The sequence below is a fragment of the Corvus hawaiiensis genome, chromosome 10 (genome assembly GCF_020740725.1).
Source record: "Corvus hawaiiensis isolate bCorHaw1 chromosome 10, bCorHaw1.pri.cur, whole genome shotgun sequence".
In the NCBI taxonomy this organism is placed as follows: Eukaryota; Metazoa; Chordata; class Aves; order Passeriformes; family Corvidae; genus Corvus; species Corvus hawaiiensis.
The window spans coordinates 9,216,561-9,237,714 of NC_063222.1; the positions used below are offsets into that span (position 1 = coordinate 9,216,561).

At 41.0% G+C, this 21,154-nt stretch overlaps 1 protein-coding gene across 4 annotated transcripts in view; it reads right to left on the reverse strand.

The window, feature by feature from the left end:
* Window positions 1-2,917: 2,917 nt before the first annotated feature.
* SPSB4 (splA/ryanodine receptor domain and SOCS box containing 4) overlaps window positions 2,918-21,154 on the reverse strand; it is an 81,046-nt gene continuing 62,809 nt past the window's right edge. For 3 of the 4 annotated variants that reach the window (XM_048314786.1, XM_048314784.1, XM_048314785.1), the window contains one exon: window positions 2,918-4,223. In XM_048314786.1, coding sequence (XP_048170743.1) covers window positions 4,096-4,223 — 128 coding nt within the window. In that variant the 3' untranslated portion in view covers window positions 2,918-4,095. The remainder of the gene's footprint in view (window positions 4,224-21,154) is intronic. The other variant, XM_048314787.1, reaches the window with a different exon arrangement.

Consider the following 21,154-nt stretch of genomic DNA (forward strand, 5'->3'; position numbering starts at 1 on the left):
ATAACTATCAAAAACACTCAAATGATTTGTACACGTCTGCTCTGTAACAGCTTTTCCCAGCTTCAAGTGAACACTGAGCAACTGCTCCAAAGTTAGGTCCTACCGCAACAGCAAAAGTTGATCTGTTGATATAAAAGCATGAACACCAGAAAGACTACATGTGAAGACTAAAATAAAACTTGATGGTTTCCCTGCAGATTGTACTACATTGTCTCTGGATGAGAATGCAGACATTTCAACACATCCCCAGTGGTTCAATCTGAAGCAGAAATAAAGCCTTTGTAGCACAGACTTTATCAGCCTAGTAGTGGGACATATGTGACAGCTGTTACACCAAAGGACAGTGGCTTCTCAAATTTGACTCCAAATGTAGGTGTTAGAAAATTACAGCCTTAGTAAGTCTAAAAGCTGAGTGTGTCACTCAGATTACAGCACCTGTGAATCGTGATCACCAAAGCAGCACCTCCAGGGAGATAAATCAATACCCCAACCCCACATGAGTTGCAGAGGGGTGAAGAATACTGAGAAGTAAAGAAGAGAAGCTATGATACATGTTCCCACAAGTCTTAACCACTATTGTAACAGAAGGGATTCTGAACCTTCAATAATTCCTAGGAAGGGGCCACATTAGAGAACCACATGCAGAGTAGGTAAAATATTTCCTTTTGCAACCCACTAATTAGCATGCACCCCTCACAAAGGTTGCAATTTGGTTGCAGTTCCCAGGCATGTGCCCTTTCTGATCGAATACTACAACAAACTCCTGTGTTTTGCATTACAGAGCTTCTGTTCCCCTCAGTTTATCAGCCATGGGAACACTGGGTGTGAGATTAGCTCAGCTGGTCAGAGCAGAGTGCTAATAAAAGACTGTGGGTTTGATCCCCATATGGGCCATTCACTTGAGAGTTGGACTCAATGATCCTTGTGGGTCCTTCCAACGCAGAATATTCTGTGATTCTGAAATTCACTTCCATAGAATGTCTAGAGAAGCCACACTCCTGTTACTCAGGCACAGGGACACAGTGAAAGCTGAAAACCATCACATCGATTATGTTTTTTCATGTAATGAAAGGCAGAAGTGGCAGGAAATTAAAAATACAAAGGCAAGGAAGATCTCACTCCAAATCTCAAAGGAGTGCAGCTTCGTAGTAAGTGATCATCCCCTCTGTCAGATATCCCCCAGAGTGGACCTCTGGGTAGGGATCTTCCTGCATTTAGGTGGCCAGGATAGAGATTCTGAGAAGTTTCAACTGCTTTGGTTGAAGGAAGGTAACAATTTAGCGTTTGACCTCTGATTTGGGCAAAAGCCAATGCATGGCCACTTTCTAAATTATTGCTCAATTCCCTCCTGAAGCAACGTTTGCATTCCAGTAAAGGGAGCCTGGAGAATCAACATGAGGGACACAGCACCCAGGCTGGAGCTCACCAGCAGAGAGGAGACTCTTCCTGGTACTCCTTGTGAGAAGGTTCTCTGACACTTGTTTAGCCTCAATGCTTGATTCATCCTTACCTGTACTCTGCGTTTCCTATAAACGCTCTTGGAAGAGAATCCATTTGCACAGGGATGGTTAGGAAGAACACTGAAGTATCATTAATATTCTCCACAGTGCATTCTCATTACAAGGACCAAGAAAACTGTATCAAAAAGACTTTGATCTCCAAAAACATGGCCCTAATCCCATACAAAGGAGTTTATCTACCATCCACAGAATCACAACATGCAATTAGGAAACAGTAAAAGAAGAAAATTATCGTTCCTGTAGAACAAGCACTCCTTGGAAGACACTAAGTGTTAGAAAAAATATTTGAAAGTTAAAAGTAAGGATGTTTGGTTTAGAGGAATCATCACAGAAAGGGCACCAACTGACATTCCAATGCAACTGTAATTAGGTTAATTAACATACAGAGGCACCATTCGTTTGTCTTATGATATCAGTTCCGACTTTACCGTAACATTAAGAAGCTGTTGGCCTGGGTCACGTGAAAGAACACTTGTGTCACTGCAGTTATTCAAAGGAACATGAAGTCTGTAGTTACACACAGTAGAACACTAGCTTTAGGGAATGCTTACCTTACATGGACTTTGGGGGTGGAAAAATAAGATCTACCAGGATTGCTCTGCCATTCCTGAACAGGTGCTTACCTTGCTTACAACAGATCACTTGGCACAGCTTTGTTCTGCCTTTTGTGTTAGCTATCATAATTTTATAGCTCCTTCTTCCTACGTACCTACTGAGACAAAACATTTAAATGAAATAAAAGCAAGCAGGAAAAGTAAAAAATGGGGATCACTGCAGTAGTTTCTTCCCCTCTGTTAAGATTAAGGGAAGGAATGCAGTATGTACCTCTCACCTTAAGTGAAAGCAAGTCTAAAATAGTTCCATGCTGAAGCAGACATCAGCTTACAGTTAAGCCCAGACAAGCAAATATTAGTTATTTCATTTTTGACACCCCTGTGTTACCTTGCCCTTGTTGCTTCCACTCTTGCTTGTGTTGTTGTATCTCACATTTCTTTTTGCCAGCTGGAACTGTAATTCTGTTCCCAGAGGTGACTGAGAGCAGGGCAGCCCTCTGTGGGCTGTGATTTTGCCTGGATCACCAGTGCACAGCAGTCAAACTCCAACCTGCCTCAAAAGCACCAAGTCCCAAAGCACAGCTTGGCTCAGAAGTAAGGTTTTGTTCTGAGGAATCTGAGCAGAATGGTATTGGGAGCAAGAGCAAGGCCACACTCACGGTGAGTGGGACAAGTCAGGAATGGGACAGGACGTTGCCTGCCACATCTCTCACACAGGAACCCAGAACAGCAATCCCACAGAAGAACAAAACAGAAGCATTTGCAATGCTGCATGACGAACTGAACTTCACCTCTGGGCTATGAGCAGTACAGGTTTTAACACTTCATCAAAGGAGAGAGGAGTTTTACTTTGGACAGTAGACTTTATTAGAAATTTTCTCCTCATTCATCAGTAAATTCACATTAAAATATGCTGAAGGCAGCTCAGTCTAAACATTGGACATTCTGCCATAACAACAACTTCCAGTTTAAAAACTAGATAATGATTCAGGCAGATAACTTGAAACATGTAAGAAACGCAAACAGAAAGCAGCATCTTAAAAAAAAAGGGATGAGCCTGAAAAATTGATACATTTCAGATTGAGTTGGGGAGAAAACCAAAATCAGTCACCCCAACATGGGAAACAGTTAAATGAGAACTCCACAGATGCTAAACAGATAAATAAACATTATAACCACACATACATTAAAAAGAAAACAAAGTACTTAGAGTTCATACCACATAAAAATCATAAATTTGTTCAAATAAAAAAAAGTGACAAGCTTTCTAAAATATGAATATCCTAAATTCTTGGGACAAAGTGAACACTTTGTTTTAAACTGCAGAACTTTGGAGGGACTAGATTTGGTCTTGAAAACAACGAACTGCACCTTACTGTTACCAAGTCCAGAAACTGATCTGACACATAAACCACTTTTTTCCTCTCATGTTTTTAAACCACATTCTCTTCTTCTACACAATAACCTGCTTTTTTTAAACATTAGAGCTTTTAGATATTATAGGCCTAATTGTGTTGAGCACTGAACATGCAGAACTCTCAACAACTCTGCTTACCAAAGACAAGGTTTAAATATTTTTCAGAAGTTACTGTCAAGACTTTTGCTAATTTATTTTTATTTATTGGGGTAAAGTGTAGGAGAGAGAAAGAAAAAGAAAAATAAAAATCATAATATTGAAGAATGCTCTCCTGCAGGACAGTGAATCTTGCAGGTCAGATTTTCTATTGGCATTTACCAGAGGCAACAAAGATAAACCAATGTATGAGAGATGAGAATTTTAGCCTTCAGGACTGTAAACACAACAGGCAACAGGTAACACATGAATCTCAATCAAATCAATGTTTTCACGTTCTTTAGTAGTCCCCCACAGTGACCTGCTTTCACTGGTTCAGAAAAAAAATATATATTAAAAATTAAATAACACTTAAGTGTCCATCACAAAGATTTATATTTTGCTGTAAACAATTTTCTGCCATTTGCATTGATGAAGTCCAATGTGAGGCCAGAGGGTTCTAGATGTCTTATTGGTACTGTAAATAATTTTTCAGAGACAGAGGCAAAGGTAGAATTTCTATGTCATGCAGGCGGTCTCTGCCAAGAGCAAAACGAATTGATCTTCGGCACAAGTCCATTAAAGGCAGGGGTTCCGCTGGAAAAACAGGAGAAAGAAAAGAAAGAGTTAATTTTTCAGCAGCTCCATTTACAGATGTTTTATTTATTAACAGAGATTCTGTATTCTATCGATCAGTCATAAAGATAGTAATGGTATTGGGAAAACCTTGGTATCTTGAAGCAGTTAAGATAATCACTAGAAACCAAGGCAGAATTTTCTATGTTTCACCCATGGTAAGGCGCTGCGAAGTTTCACACTAAGCTTCTTTATCTGTGAAGTTTACAATAATAATGCCAAACCACTCCTCAGGCCACCCTACTAAGCTGCAGCATGAGAAGTTCCTACATTTCCAGATCTCAAACAAGACAAAGAGTTTCTGTGTTTATAATACAACATTTGTCATGTTGTGTTAACGCGAACTACACTGGCAGCTCCTGACCTTTACATCCCAGCTCCTTCTGCATCTTAGGAACTGGAACTGGCACTTAGGGGTAACCAAACTTCTCAGCCAACAGTGCTTTTCCTTACTTTCTAGGAAGTTCCTTGGAAGAAAAAACCAAACAAAACACCCTCAAAAATCTAGAGGAAACATAACCTTTTCCTCTGTGAATAAATTAGGGGAGGAGAATTTGGCTGACTGGAAGGCAGGGTGTGTGTTCTGATATGGATGTACACCAACACCCCCAAAATATATAAACAACATCTTCAGATGTCTCAAGTTTAATTTAATCAAAGTGAATTAAGTATCTGCCAGAAATGCCTCGCTGATAGCACTTAATACTGGAGACCCAAACACTGATCCCCAGCATCTCAAACCATCTCACCCCTACGTCTCATCCTGGCCTGCAAAGCTTGCACAGAACTGCAAGAACATCATAAAATTTCCACCTCATAGTAGCAAGAATCATCTCTGTGACTGCAGTGTTGGCAATGGAAATCTTTTTGCCACGGGAACTGGAATAAACCTGTGAAGTCTTGTACCAGTTACCGCTATCTTTAAGAACTCCAACCAGATGGATTTTTTTGCACGTGCTGGTTTAAAAGGGTAAGAACTCAAAAGATTAAAGGAAGCTCTTCCTCTTTACATGATAAAACAGAAGTAGCCTTAAAACCCTTACTAGCACTTTCAAATGGAGGGGAAAAAAGTCCTGTGCCTATACTGTAGTGATGACATTTTATAAACCTGACAGATTTCTTAAAAGTGCTCAACATTGTAGAGCACTCTTTTATGTGCCACGTGCAGGTTTACACACACTGTGTCTAGTGGAAGGTGTCCTCTCACGGCAGGGGGATGGAACCAGATGACCTTTAAAGTCCCTTTTAACCCAAACCATTCCATGACTTTATTCTATAATTCTGTGTTAATCTATCAATTTGTTAGCTGATATTTTTAAAACTACTTAAAAAAAAAAAAAATCATTGCAAATCACAAAATATCCAATTAAGGACTGGTTTTATATGCTGTAATTGTCTGCTCTGGTGACACACCACTGACTTAATAGATTTTCCATCATTTATCCCAGCAACACATTTGATTTGTGTTGTCCACGGTTCACTATGGTATTTCCCCAAAGTGGCTGCAAAAAAGCTTAGAAAGCATTCTGAAAGACTAAAGCTTTTTCAGCTTGTAACCCATTTCAGTGACTTGATATGGAGTCTACTTCTTGAAAATACACCTCATTGATAATTTTACCTATTAAAAATTACAAAATAAGAGCCCTCACATTCCAGTAACAAAGCAACATTTTCTATACATCGGTGATCTTAGTTTCAATTTTTTCCACAGCAGAATTATGAATGTTAAATCTTAAGGGATGAAGCTGTAAAATTCATTAACCAGGATTAATAAGCAGGAGCAAAAATAGCCCATGAGTTCTGGGACACAGAATACAACACATCTTACAAGTCTTACACCATAAACAACAGTTTTCTGAGTATCTTCCCACAATCTCTGAGGTCCCATTAGGAAGATATAAAATGAGGACTAGGAGTGTTTAAAGCCATTAACTGACCATGTGGTCTCTTTTTTTTTCCCTAGACAAAGGAATATGTAAAATGTAACCATCTGTGCAGCCAGGCACAGCGTCAATCCCAAACTTCAAAACACAATTTAAGGAAAGATTAAATTATTTTTCAAGCTTGAAATGCGAAATGAATGTCTCCTGTCTCACTTCTACAGGGAATTTTCAAATGCTGAAGAAATGCCCTCAAGTGTTTGCAACAGCTGCTAAATTGCACACACTAAATGTGTTTTTGCAACTTGAAAATTGAACTATATTCTTTTTATTCTGCCCGACAGCAGTTCAAACCTACAACAAATTCAGAACAGGTTAGTCCTACAATACTAAATAAAAATTGTGTTTTCTGGGTGCTGGTTGTAATAACTTGAGAAAAAATTGTAATAAGAGCGTTTTAAGTTAAAAATTTATGTAGCTGTGCACAGTCCTAAATGAATAAAAATTAAATTCAGAAAAAGAAATAATCTTAATTTCAAAATAATTTATGGGACCAAGGCAGAACTTTAAAATTAAAGACTGACATTTTTCAGGCAGCCTAGCTCAACAGAACCATCATTAACCATTTCGTGTGTACCTTAATGCCAGCACCCCCCTTTCACCACATCTCACATTTTTACTACGTATTTTACAAAGCAGGAATAAAAGCACGAGTAACTCAGTCCTTCCAGAAAGGAAAGGACTGGTTCAACCTGAGGATGTTGCCATGCACCCCACCTGAAACACGCACACAGACTTGATGCATCCAAAACACTCCACAGCACATTCAAACGCTCAAATCATATTTCCAAAATGCTGTTTTCATTTGAGGTCATACAAATACTGCTGGGAAGAATCTAATAACGCGAGGGTTGGGAAGATGAATACTCTGAGGCCACATCATTAGCTTTAACTTGGCTACTGAAAAAGCCTTTCTTTCACACCTTTAAATATTTACCTTTGAAAAACTCTTAAATTCAGGGATATTAACTGTTTGTCTGAACATCCCACTACTTCTAATGCATATTAGGTATACCAAGAGTTGTATTTTTAAAACAACCCCCAACAGATTGCAACTGGAACATTCAAGGCCCCCAGAAGAACCTGAACTAACCATTTTTCCAAAGTCATGTGAACTCCAGGAATGTCCTTGCCATTAGAAAAAGAAGGAATGAATTGCTGAGCTGGAATGCAAAATTGCAAAGAAAACATGATTCACAAGAATGGCTCTTTGTACAAAATTCCCAACCAGGCTAAGAAATCCAAGGCGAGACACTCCAGGGCAAGGGAGCAAGCCTTGCACAGGAAATCCAGCGCTTCCTCTGGGCTGCAGCAGCACCTGGGGAGGAACTGCAGCTTTTGGGTAACACAGCTCCATGCCTGGGCCAACTCCAGCCACCTTCCTGAACGTACTTTAACTAATCACCTTCTCATTCAAAGTTTACTCTGAGACCTCTTCACCCGAAGGTATCTCCTCATATCTGCCATATTACAGGAAATTATTTTTCAAGAAAATAAAAAATATAAAAAATTAATTATAAAAAAAATACTGCTTAATTGACATGTCAGTGTTGAATTCCTGTGTCTCCCCGTCTGGTACCAGTAGTTTAAAAAAAGGCCATTTGCAAACCTTCCTTTCCCTACACTACAGTCACACCCAGGGGAACACTTTGGGAGCACTCCTCTCACCCAGAGCTGCATTTCACCAAGAGGGCCACAACACAGCTTAAATGGCTATTTAACATAATAGCTAATAACTTAAAAATCCCTTAAATATATATTTGGTTACTTACATTAATTAAAATAGCTATTAAGTAACTATTCAGCTATGAATAACACAAAACTGTATTATTATACATACAGATACATTCATTCTAACGGTGTCATTGCTGGGTTAAGGACAAAGGCAAAGAAGTTTGTAACCAGACACAACCCTGTGCTTGTGAGCATTCCTCCAGTGCACATACATTTTTGAGAGCAATTTGCACATCATTACCAGCCGAAAAGTTCATTTAGTTTTGGCAACCTGCAGTTATTTAACAATCTGGCACTCCAGCAAGGCTGCCTCCTCTCTGCAAACAGGCTTTTGTAGTTGAGATAAAGTCATCTAGCAGCCGATAACACTAAATGTTATTAACTGCAATGTTACATATGGCTCACACAAAAGAGCAGCTCTTAGCACACAACACTTATTTGCCAAATGACAACACTATTTTTTAAAATAAATTTGTAAAGCTCTAACAGCACCTCATGTTCATGGCTTTCAATAATCTAGGAAGAACGTATTTTTATCTCATGTTATCAAAGCAGATATAACTGGGAGGGGGAACCACAATCAGCAAAATTAAAGCTGGGTGAAAGACAAAGGAAGTTTTTATAAGAATTGATGTCAACAAAAATTAAGAATTTTTTTTTTTTTTAGTTAGTTCATATACATACCTAAGACACCAAGCTACCTTATATTTCCATAGTTTTGACCTTAAACTTACTAAAAAGCACTTATATTCAGTGATCCATGTTAATATTTCCAACTGCTGAAAGGCAGTTTTAAAGTTAGATTTAAAAAAAAAAAAAAAATACAGTGTTAGGAGACAGAGATGGGATAGCATATCATTAAATAAGTGGAGGACATCTCTCCAGTCCCAACTTTGCACTCCCCACAAGGGATGAGGCAGCTCATTAAGGAGCTGAAGCCACAATGCCTCAAGAAAGAAGTCTTGCAGAAGTGCTGCACAGCCAGTGCACAGAGAGCAGTCTGGAAAGGAGGAAAGAGCAGGATGGCACTGTTCCTATCCTGACGCCACTGTTCATATCCCAATGCCACTGTTTGTGTCCTACATGGCACAAGGTTTTCTGTATTTTCCACACTTTGTGGTTATTGCCCAGTTCCCCTTCCTGCTCCTGAGTCTTTACCTCTCTAAGTCAGCAGCACTCAGGTTTTGCCCAGCACTGCCTTTCACTGCTCCATTTTTACCTCATACTTTGCCAAGATCAGTGAGCACCATGATCTTCAGAGGGATGGTGTCTCCCAACGACTGATCCCTTGCCATGGAAAGGGCTCCAATATGGACACGAGGTATCAGTCCTACACTGGGCCTGCTCTGGTGGGACTCCCACATGCAGAAAGAGGGATGGGAAAGCTCCTCCACAGCTTGCCAGCACTCAGCTCCCTGATGTTTACCTGCTCCGAGGGACAATCCTCTGTCCCCCAGCAGTGCACTCAAGTGCCCACCGTATTACAGACTGCAGCATGCTTTTATTAAATCCTTTTTCCTCAATTTTCATCCCTCCTCCAGTTATTAAGACACCTGCTAAGAGGTAACGTGGCCTAAGTGTTTCCATTAGGGTGATTTAGAGTATGCAGAAATCTGTAACTACCATTTAATTATCACACACAATAAGAACATAAATACATGTAAGCCAGGAGTTTTCCTTCCAACCTTTCTGTCAAAGCTTAATTATTGTTTTAATTTTACACAGTACAGGCCAAATTCTTTCCAAAGCATAATGGGGTACATAAATACACCCCTTGTGACATATTTATGGCTTCCCTGATGCAACTGATGGAGAATTTGAGCTGTGTTCCTCAAATGGCACAATCTAGAGAAAGGAAATTGCAAATAATATATTAAAGAACACAGGCTACGACCAGCCATAAAAAATGCTAATAAATCTCCTAACAGCAACGAAAACTCGGACAAAGGATAACACTTATCTATTTTCCCCACAGATGTCTTTAAGCTCTGTGCAGCCTAACTTTCTAAGTGAAGCACCTTAGAAATCACATTTAAATCACGGTCCAGGCGATCCAGAGCAATCACCTCTCTCGAGAATTCTGCAATTCCAAAGGGCACAGCGCGATTTGCAGGACAGCACTGTCATTTTCCCCTAAGTCCCAGGTTTATCCATCCGCCCCCGCCGGCAGCCCCTTCCCAGGCAGCTGGGAGCTTTGGCACTCGGTCCTCCAAAGCTCCCGGGTGGCAGATGGGGAGATGTTGTGTTATCAGGCACGGCTGATAAGGAGCCACTGTCTCCAACAGTTGTCTGCCTGCACAAATACAGCTCTGTGCTGTCCACACCCGCCCCTCGCTTTTAGCAGGCACGGTGGGGAAGGTGAAATACAAAAACAACACAAACACCGCCCTGTATTTGAGCTCACCCGCATCCCACAAAAATTCGGCACTTGGAATTTAGTATGTTAAAGGGAGAAAGGAAGGCAAGAAAGCTTGAACAGGGGGAAGGGCTCAGGGGTAACCCTCCCCCACACTCCTCTGCATGCCTTGGGCTGGGCAGGGAGGATTAGTTTACAGATACCTTTGGCTTTTAAGTGTTAAATGATGCAATTAAGGGCAGTTCAAAACTTCAATCAAGCAGCATTTAGCAGAATTAAGCAGAAAGAGCAGCAGTGAACAAGCAGATATTCTGCAGCATCATTTGTTTTCAGTTAATGCTCTCCAGCTGTGCTTTCTTGAGAGGAAAATGGTTGAAAAGCAGAACAGAACGAAAACAAACCAAAACCAAGCCCCAAAGCCAGTGGCCTCTTGTTATGGCTTCGATAAAGAATCTGTCCTTTCAGCACAAATACACAGCTCCGTGCAATGTCCTTTTTGCAGTTCAGAGCTTGTAATCTCCTGGGAGGCAGACACAAGACTCAGACAACTGGTCCTGACTCATGAGCACCAGAGCCTAAATTCAATTAATTCAACACAGGCTTAAAATTTACTCCTAAAGATTTCAACTTAGTACACTGAAGCATAGGCCTAAACATTTTTTTTAGTCGTATTGGTTATAGGAGTGTTTTTGGAAAAGTAATTTGTCTGTGTACATTTGTAGGAAGGCTATATCCATAGTTATACACACCTATACCTGCAGTGACCCCTCTTGAGAGGCTCCTCGTGGTCTCTAATAGTTCTTACCCTCTAGGTAGGTTTATGATCGACCCAAAAAAAGCCCTGATCCACCACATTTAATATGAAGAACAGGCACAGTCAAAGTCTGGCCCAGGCCAAATCTACAAGCACACCTCACTGGGAAACTCACCTGAAAATCTTCTTTTTCTGAATTACAACTGCTAATTTAAATGTATATATGCATCATAATAATTCAATTTCCATCACCACCTCCAAAACCACATGTACAACTCCTATTTTAAAACATTTTAACACACTCTTTCTACAATTTAGATTACTAAATTATACTGCTCTGAATCAGAAACTGCAAGAGAGTCAGATACTAAGAAATTTTAACAGCAAACAAGTGGCTTTTTTTTTTTTTTAATGGAGCAAGGCTCTGTATTAAACTGGTTTTGCCATATCTTGATAAATTTGCATGCTGACAAAGAGCATAAGCAAAACCAGTGGCCACTTCCCTTCTGAAAGAGGAAGGACACATGAATTCATTCCCTATGTGCATCAGGAAAATGTAAATAAAGGAGGATGGGCTGGAAAGATTTCCTTTCTGCCTTGATTTGTTTGTTGTTCTTCTCCCCGCAGATACTTCCACATTTCAAGCTTTGCTCTTGAACACAGTGTGAAGGTAAATTGGGACAGTTGCTTCAGTGATAATTTAAATGTCCTGTATAGCAAAGACACCAAAAATTAACAGGCGCCCTTTAAAACCAACAAACAAAACCAAGTGGTTTGACATCAGAGATGAGCCTAAGCTACAACCACAGGCTCCCTAGCTCCTCCCTGCTCGAACTTCCCCAAGTTTACCACGCTGGGAATGAAGATTTGGCTCAGAATAATCCGTAATATATACTTTATAGCTTTTAATCTCAGAAACACATTTATCACCATTAAATTCAGCTTGTGTGCCAGCCCATAAACAGGGAAGTTAAAATGTATCAAGGTGAGAGAAGATTAAAGCTTGGATGAGAATTTCACTGAGTAGATGCACCGGAGTTCAAAGACAATGTTGTTCAGGGGTTATAGACAGATTTATAGACAAAGTAATAACAGAAAAAGTTGAAGGAAAGTTCAGGATTCAAGGACAAACCACTGCAGACAACTATTCCAACAGGCACCCGCACACTGTGAGCAACACCCTGACTGAAATACACTGAAACAATTCCTTGCATTTCATCTCTTCATGAGATGTGTTTCATAAAAGGGCATATAAAATAGCATGCATAGGCACACACCTAAAACCACCTTTACGGCTGTGAACAAGTCCTTATTGCTCAGGAAAGGGGGGCAGGAAGTCAAAGATATTTTTGGTGAACCTCTTCTGATTCCTTTAATTCATTAACACATTTCTGCCTTAACAGCATGACAGCAGATGAGGAGATTTCTTGGTGGGAAACCTAATCATACTGATTATAATATCCTAAAATTCAAACTCGTACGTTTTCACAGCTGTTCTTAAACACATTTTTATTTTGGGTTAGCTAATCAAGGATGAGAGGAGGAGAGGGAAAAGGGAAGAGAATGAATGAGAAGCATGCAAAGAATCAAAATGTTGGACTACGCGCTGAACCCAGTGGGTCCCTGATTGCCTGACTGCCCCCTCTGCCCTTCTCCCACTGGCCTCTTTTATACCTGTTGCGTTTTGTGTGACATGTTTGTTGTGTGGGACAGTGAAGTATTCCTTTTCATCTTTTCTTGTACTGTGCCTGGCATGCTGGAGCCTCACCAGAATTTCTCCACACCACCACACTGAAATAACACACCCTCATTCGACATTTCCACTGCTTACAACTCCCACTCTCAGCTGGAACCTCTCACAATAGTTTTCTGCATGGCTCTTTAGTATTATACCAAAGTTGTATACCCTAGTTAGCAATTAAATTGATTCAAAGCATCTTTTGCACCACACTGCAGCTTTCTTTTAAGTTTCACCATATTGACAGGGTAACAGAACTGATGACTCTCCTACTTATATTAATACAAATTGTGCTGAGCTGTTTCAGACAATTAATATTTGACTACATTCCTCGTATCATCGTTACATGACATTTTCTCAGCTGCTTCAATTTAAATTAACCAGAGGCTCCAACATAATGCAGATTTTCTCAAACCAAGCGAAAAAATGACAGCAGCATGTCATTTAAATTTTAATGCAGTTGTATACAAGCTAATGATCTCTAGTGGAGATTCACAAACAATAGACCTGACTCATCACTTTATTCTAGTTTTGGTATTAACAGAATTACATAGGAATAAATCTGGAGCCATGAAGTTGCAATTAAGCTCAATATAATTAATTTGATCCAATTAGTTTAGTACCATTTATATTTTGGACTTCTTGAAAGCAATTTTTTTCTTAAGAACCATAATCTTCACCAGCAGAAAATGGGTACTGGAGATGATGTGAATTATTTTCCTACTGAATTTAGGATTCATCATTGTTCCTGGCATGCAAACACAGCTGATGCTCTCTGAACACATTCTAAAGCATTCAGTTTGAACACAAATGCACTCTCGCAGCACAGGTAGAGCACACAGGGCTGCTTCCACTCACCATTGCGCAGCTCTTCTCAATCACAAGCTCTTATTACCATTTTTCAATGCTGACAAAGCTCTGTCTGAAATGTCACAGCCCTGTGCCCCACCTACAATCAACAATACTGCCACGTCATCTTACAAACTCTTTTTTTTTTGAGATATACGAGTGTGGAAAGAGGATTTCCATATTATGCATTCTACAGCCACTGTATGAGATGTGTTATCACACCCCAAGCCTCTGAAGCACCAGCACAAACCCACTGACACGGCGGGAGAGGTGAGAGGGTAGGTGGGCTAGGGAGTGGTCTGCCCACTGAAGTGACTTTTCTTGTTCCTGGGCATGTGGGGGTTAGAGGAATACAACATGAAGACAAACATTAAAACTCACAAAAACATCCCCTGGAGTTTCACACAGGATTCCTAAAATCTGATAGCTAACCGAGTTTCACTCACTCTGAATTTCTTCACCTCTAGGGCAGCATCACTGAGCAAAACTTTACTGTACTTGGTCCTTCTGGATACATGGACAGCAGGAGCCCCCTATGAGCTGTCTTCTCTGGCCAGAACAGCTGGAAGAGAGGGTGGCAGCTGGGATGGACCTGCTGCCATTCTCCATCCATCCATCAGCCTACTCCTCACAACACTGCTCCTTATACTTTGAGAACTAGGCCTGCAGGGTAATACCACTCAACTTTTCCCTGTCCTCTGCAGCCCACCAGATCCAGGCAACACATTTCCTTTGGACCTCTCAAACTCCACACAACGACTCTTCCTCCAGAGTTGCTCACTTGTTCCAATGAGTTCAAGCACAAAGCGGAGGGCAGCAAGGAGTGACCAGGGGGACTTTGACCCCAGCCCTCTCTTCCTGACACATCTCCCAGCTTCATGCTTGGCGCTTCTGTCCCCACTTGTGGTTTTATGACCACCATCTGCACAGGACCCCACTGGTGTCAGACAAGAAGAGCAGAAAGCCAGGAGCAGCTGAACCCCTGAGTGGTGTGGCCGTGCTCTGGAAGGAACTACAAAACACCACAGAGGGTCTGGCTTTATTGCTTCTCACTGATTCATTATCAAACATGCCTTGTCCATGAACAGCCTGTTCCAGCTCGCTCTGCCCCAGCAGCCAGCTGGCAGCAGTTGCACAGGTGTAAATGAAAGCATCATCTGGCCTGCAGAAAAGCTATTATGAACAAAGATTTATCTAGAATTTCAGGTCCCTAAGTCAATTTGTGAGGCTGGCAATTAAAAAAGGCATCTGGGAACAACAAAGCAAAGCCTAGCAATTCACCCACGTCTTTCATGTACTTGCACGCCTGATTTCTGTAGGAAAGGGAATCTCATCCACCCACTAATACAGCTGATAGCAAATAAAAACCTAAAATGAAAGAAACCAAATATGTGCGAAAAACCTTATCACATGTGTTTTCAGATTCCTAAAGACTTTCAGGCAGGAGCTCTAGGCACTCAGCTCACTATAACATATGTGTGTGATTGACACTACAGAAAAAAAAAAAACATTTCTAGAATTCTACAACCTGGGGAGGTGTACAATAATTTCTTAACATGAAATATAAACTTTTTTCAATATGGTTTTAGCTCCAGTGGGATCTATTTTCTTATCTGGGCATTGGTAAATATGCAGGTACCCATTTTCTACAATAAATGAGTTTATGCAAGCCCACAGTGAGGTCTCACAATAAATGACTTGGTTCATTACAGTGCCAAGCAGACAGCACAGCTTACTGAACACAATGAGGCTATTTCCAGCCCCTACAACAGGGATGGCTTTTTTGGTCATTTTTTGGGGTTTTCACATTTTATTTACAGTTCAGAATATCAATTTCAAACTTACACAGTTAAGTTCTTCAATGGGAATAATAGTGGGGACTTCTGTTTTAGTTTTCTTCCAGGTACTGGCGTATCAATTTGACGCTAAATTTCTACTATGTTTTAATAGATTCTGGACAGACTCCTTAATTATCAGCCTCATATTTTGAACACTAATTTGTAGTGTTTCATTAATGTGATAACAAAACCAAAAAGGTGAGAGACAAATATCAATCCCATTTTAAGCTTGTGTGGCAGATATACACATATATGTAATTTTTATCGTTTATATATAACTCTATTCTGACTCTTTTCAGTCAAATCTTCTGACCTATTAAACCATTTGTCTTATTTTCTCTCTTATCAGCTGGCTCCTTCCCTATCTTCTAACCTCCTACTCTCAAATAGTGTCAGTCAGTGCACTGGGGTTTAAAAAGAAAAAGCCCTTCTACTTGTGGGTTTGGAAACATCAGGCACAGAGTATTTTACTTGTTTTATATAAAAATCTAGGTGACACTGGTGCAACAGATGAAATGCTAACTTCTAAGCCTAAATTCTTTAACTTGGTACTTAATCCAACGTACAACCCCCCCACCCCCCCCAAAGTATTAAAAGCACATTCAGAATTACACAGAGCACAAAAGAATGCTTCCCACCGAATTCCTTCCGCTCCCTGGCGACTCAGCCTTTTTGACTCCTCCAGCACTGTCAGCAAAGCCAAAGGGATTTTTACCAGGGTAAATACTGCTAAATGGGGTCCCCCATCCATATATATTTCACTTTATCCCTGTAGCCAAGTCATTTCTGATTGCCAAGTCAATCTGCCTGTAAGATTAATTTGATTTTTTTCCCAAGTACTCAGAGTTTGAGATAAACACTGACCCCTCGGGCATAGGAACATGCCCAGGCCACTCTGATGTCTTGGATATTTCTTGACTAATTAAGTTAATCATGTAGACAATGACTGAGCAAAAAGCTACACAGAGCTTTCCAAAACCATCCTTCACAGGAGTGGGAACAGCCAACCAGAGCAGACTTCCTGGGGAGCATTCCAAACCCATCCTCTACACCCATGGCATTAGTTCATTGTTTACTTTGGATATGCTTTTACTCCAGGAGGAGAGATCAAGACCTCGTGCTTGTTTTACATCTTATTCAACCATACAGAGAATCAAACCCACAACCCCAAAGCACACTGTAGTCCAGCTGTAAGGGGAAGAAACAGGATGTATCCTACTTCCCGAAGTGCTGAGACTTGGTCTGCATCTCTTTGTCTTTTCAAAAATCAGAAAAAATTCTTCAGTAAGAAGGACTAACACATCAAGGAAGACGCCTTCCTTCAGAGCTGGGAGACGGGAGCAAAAACCAAAGTGGCACCAAAGCAAAGAGAACTGGGCTGACTTTATCCTTCCAAACATCTTCCAGCTCAAGAGGTAGTGAAGAAAGAAGGGCAGTGACCATCCAGATACTTCCCAGGGAACTCAAAAGGCAGCTGTGTGTGCGCTGCAGAGACAGAAGAGAGCCCTGGAGCCCTCCATTGCCTGTCCCTCCTGCTTTCCTCTGCAGACATTCCCAGCGAGGCACGGCATGCTTCCTCCTGCTCACACCCTGCCTGGGAAGGTTGAGAGAGCAGGAGATTACTAATGGACAAAGACAAAAGTAATTTGGGAGTGGCCAGCACCACACCAAGATCAGTGGAAAAATATCAATGAATAAAGGAAAAATGAAAGCTTTCCTTTCTCTGTGTTTCTGTTCAGTGCATTGCTTCCATCATCTCTGCTATGATTTGAATGTTGATGTCATGAATTTCATATTCTGAATGAAATATTTTTATCATATATACTGTAATTTTTATTTACTGACACAAAACCAGAATTCTGGGCTTTGTATATTTGGGATCCTGGTACTAACTGAAATATATATTTCACTGTCTCTATGGTAACTTTCCAGATTAGAAAAAAGGCCAATGTTTTAATCTTTTTTCCTTTATTGGTGTACCTTCCAAAGACAAAAGCAGGACTGTATATTATTCATCACTGCCTCTTCCTTGGTAGGTAACATCACTTAACACTGACATTCCAGGACATTCTCCCCTTCAAAACAACAAAGCCAGATGACAGTTCCTCAAAACTCCCAGACCCCTCTCCCATTCAGCTTTGAACAAGAACTTCTACGCCTGGGCACAAGCAAACGTCATAGAGAGCAACCTGCATCACTGCTTGAGGGTCTCACAGAAAAGCAACACTCACCCTGCAGCAACAGGAGACCACAGCCCTTCTAAGCAGATTTCCAGGGTGGACCAGGACTGAGCACATTGTGTTTGTAACCTTCCAGCACCATGCGAACGCATTCCCAATAAAAACATTTGCACTACTTCTCTCTCAGAAGCATCCCACATTATTTTAGAAGCCAGCTGTGCATGATACTTGTAATTTCATCAAATTCATGCCTAGGATTATCCATATGGGTTTAGCAACTACCACTGACAGGAAAGGTCTCAAAATTTTGCCAGTTCCAAACCTGTCTGTTCCCCTTCTGTTGCTCAGTAGTCACAGCAGGACTGAATCCTTGCTTCCAAGTATGCAAACCTCAGTTAATTTTATGTACATTTTTCCTTATGGGCTTTACCCAGTTTTGATGAAAGATTCAGCTCGTTGCCATGCTCTTGGCAGCAGGGATGCAGTTCCTCCCTGAGCTACCAGAGTTAAAACCACGCCACTCCCCACCAGAATTCCAAGCATGCCCAGGACTTATGGTTCCTCTTAGGACAAGTGCACCAGAAGGGGAAAGGAGAGGAATGGGAGGGGATTTACAATAGTAACAAAACATTTAGAGAAGAAGGACTTCAGAGCAAGCCTACAAAAATTTCTGTCTTCCCTAAGGTCCCAATGCCTGGTAAACCTTCAGATGCTGATGGCTCCCTACACACACTGCACTTCAGAGCTGTTCTAAATAGCTACTGTCTATTTCCTTCCTGAAAACCCATTTCAGAGTCACAGCTCTGGTGTTTGGCACTGCTCTTCCACTGCCTATTCAGGCCAAAGCTGCAGTTCAGAGAAAATGAAGGCAAACATCACCATACAGACAGGGCAACGCCTAAACTATTTTTGGCTGACAGGTAGCTTCAGTGACACCTGCCATGCTTTGGCTTTCCTGTTTTCCCAAAACACACCTCCTGGGCAGCATGGCCCATTAGACATACAAGTATTACAACAAATACACTGCTAACATATAGCTAGACCCATTGCCATACAGAGGGAACACGTCCATAATACATTTCCAACCCATTACTAAAACGTTAGTATTGACATTTAAACTAATTATATTTGCATGCACAAAGTAATCTAGAGGCCACAAAGCAGGGGAGTTAAAAGAATGACAAAGAAAACAAAATGTAAACAAACCAGCAGCTCTCTGGAGCCTCCAGATCTTTTGAAGATTCCTCTGTGCAAGCTGTGCTGTGCATATCTAACATGGGGTATGGTCTTAACCCTGCAGAGCCTCAGTAAAACTCTGCCTCCTGGAAGCAGTCAGCCACGTTTTTGGGAGGCTCTGCTCAGAAGAATGTAAAACTAAGAACTGTTACCTGAAATGCAAATAATAATTATTCCCCTAAGTATCATAAACAACACACAGTGCTGGAAATTAATTTGTTTGTTGGGGGTTTTTTTTATGTAATAACTAGCATGACCCTCTGCATCTACCATTTGTGAGAATTTCAAACATCACAACCCTGAAGTGCATCTGATCAGAGCAAAATAGCACTGCTCATGCAAATGCCAGAACAGTTTAAATCTTATGCAGGTCTTTACCCCTGGGTTTCAGGAACAGCAATTTAAATTTCTAGTTGCACCTCTGTGACTCCATTCTCTCCAAGGAGAAAAAGGCTGTTTCTTATTGCTCCTCTATGAGCTGTGGGCAGTGCAGGGAGCCCCAGGCAGGCAGCAGTGGCAGCCACCCTGGTCAGACGGCTGGGGCTCCTTCCCAAAGCCCCAGGCAGCCTCCAGGTGAGGAGCCCAGGCTACACTTTCCCAGGGATGTGGTTTGCGATGTAAATGAGGCTCTCCCTGAGCATGCCTTCAGAAAACACTCTCAGCAACCCAGATCTGCCATTTCCTCCTTGAAATCTCTCACTCCCAGAAGGAAAGAGAAAAAACCCTAAGATTTCCTAGCAGCAAACAGCTGCCAAGAAATGTTAAGTGTTCCCATCCAAACCCTCCTCCTTTTTCTTAAGCTTTCCATTTCTTGCTGTATTATAAATCACTCTGGGGGAATACCATGGATTCTGAACGTTTAAGAATGTTTCTAAGTGGTAAACCATCAAGTTTTACTAGACTCTTTAAAATAAAATAGTGTGGTCCATCTGCGCAAACAAATTATACACTGCTTTTTCTACATTAATTATATGTTACACAGATTAACAGCCATAGAGAGAGGAAGTTAAACTAGCCCTTAGTATGGAAACCTGCTATATCTGAAACAGAACAAATATTGCAAGCGTTCAAGAAAGCTTTGGGAAGGGCATCAAAACACTCTGCAAAGAACAGTTCACTTTTATGAGCTCCAAAATGGTTTGTTAAATAACTGCAAAATATTTTTTTTAAATTCGAGTAAGAGCATTTGACCTGTGGTCAGGCAACAGGCAGGACCTCTTAAAGTGCTGCAGCTCTGGTATGCAACAGCAGGTACCTTTTTCCCTGCAAGAGCTTCTCCTACACACACCCCCTCCAGTTTCGTTAATAAAGGAATGTACACTCGCAGGCCAATCTCCTCATCAAATCTTTCATTCCAGCAAGGTCACTGTAAAATAAGGCATTAAAAGGCTTTCAAAGTATTTCTAGAAAGATCTTGTAGAAAGGAAGGAATAACTAAAGTACAACTGAGACTGTGCCTTCCTAATGGAAATTTTCACTGAAGCTGAGCATTATGACAGGAGCAGAGTTCTTAAACCAGCAGACAGTCCAACAAACTGCAGGTAAATGCTTTCACCTGGCATCAACTGATGGACTCTTCTTTTTCACCAGTGAAGGATGATTTACACACCTGATGCACATTTTTATTTCCTGTAAGTAGTGACAGAAATTAGGAAAACAACATGAAAGGCATGGGAGAGAGTGGGCCACATTCACTCAGATCCAGTGATACTTTAGTTGCATGTCAGCAAATTTTGAGATGTGTAACTCTGGGTTTTAGATGTATCATGAAACAGCACTGAGAAGTTACTGCTCACATCTGTAATAAGAAAAAAATACAGTGTAATCAACTTAAAACTATACATCTAACTAATAAAAACCAACATCAGAGAAAGAAATTATCTTGTATTACTTTTGGATTACGGACATCTGGTGTAAATATACAGCGGTGTTTGTTAGCCAGAACCTTCAAAACACTACAAAAATCATTATTTCAACACTGTAAGAACCACCACAGTGGTTTTTGGGAGTCTGGAGGCTTTATGAACACCAAACCACAGCACATGTGAGAACATGGCAGTCACGGAGGATTCTGACACATTTCCTATGCAAGGTTGGCCACACCAAAAAGGTTCTGCTATCAGTGAGCTCTGCTGCTTGTAGGGAGAGGAGCTGGATTCATGGAGCTGCACTGCAGCATCGAGCCATGTCCAAACTAACACAGTGGGGTTGCACTGAAACAGACACATCCCTGGGGGGCTTCTGCTTTGGAATTTGTAGGAGAGTTA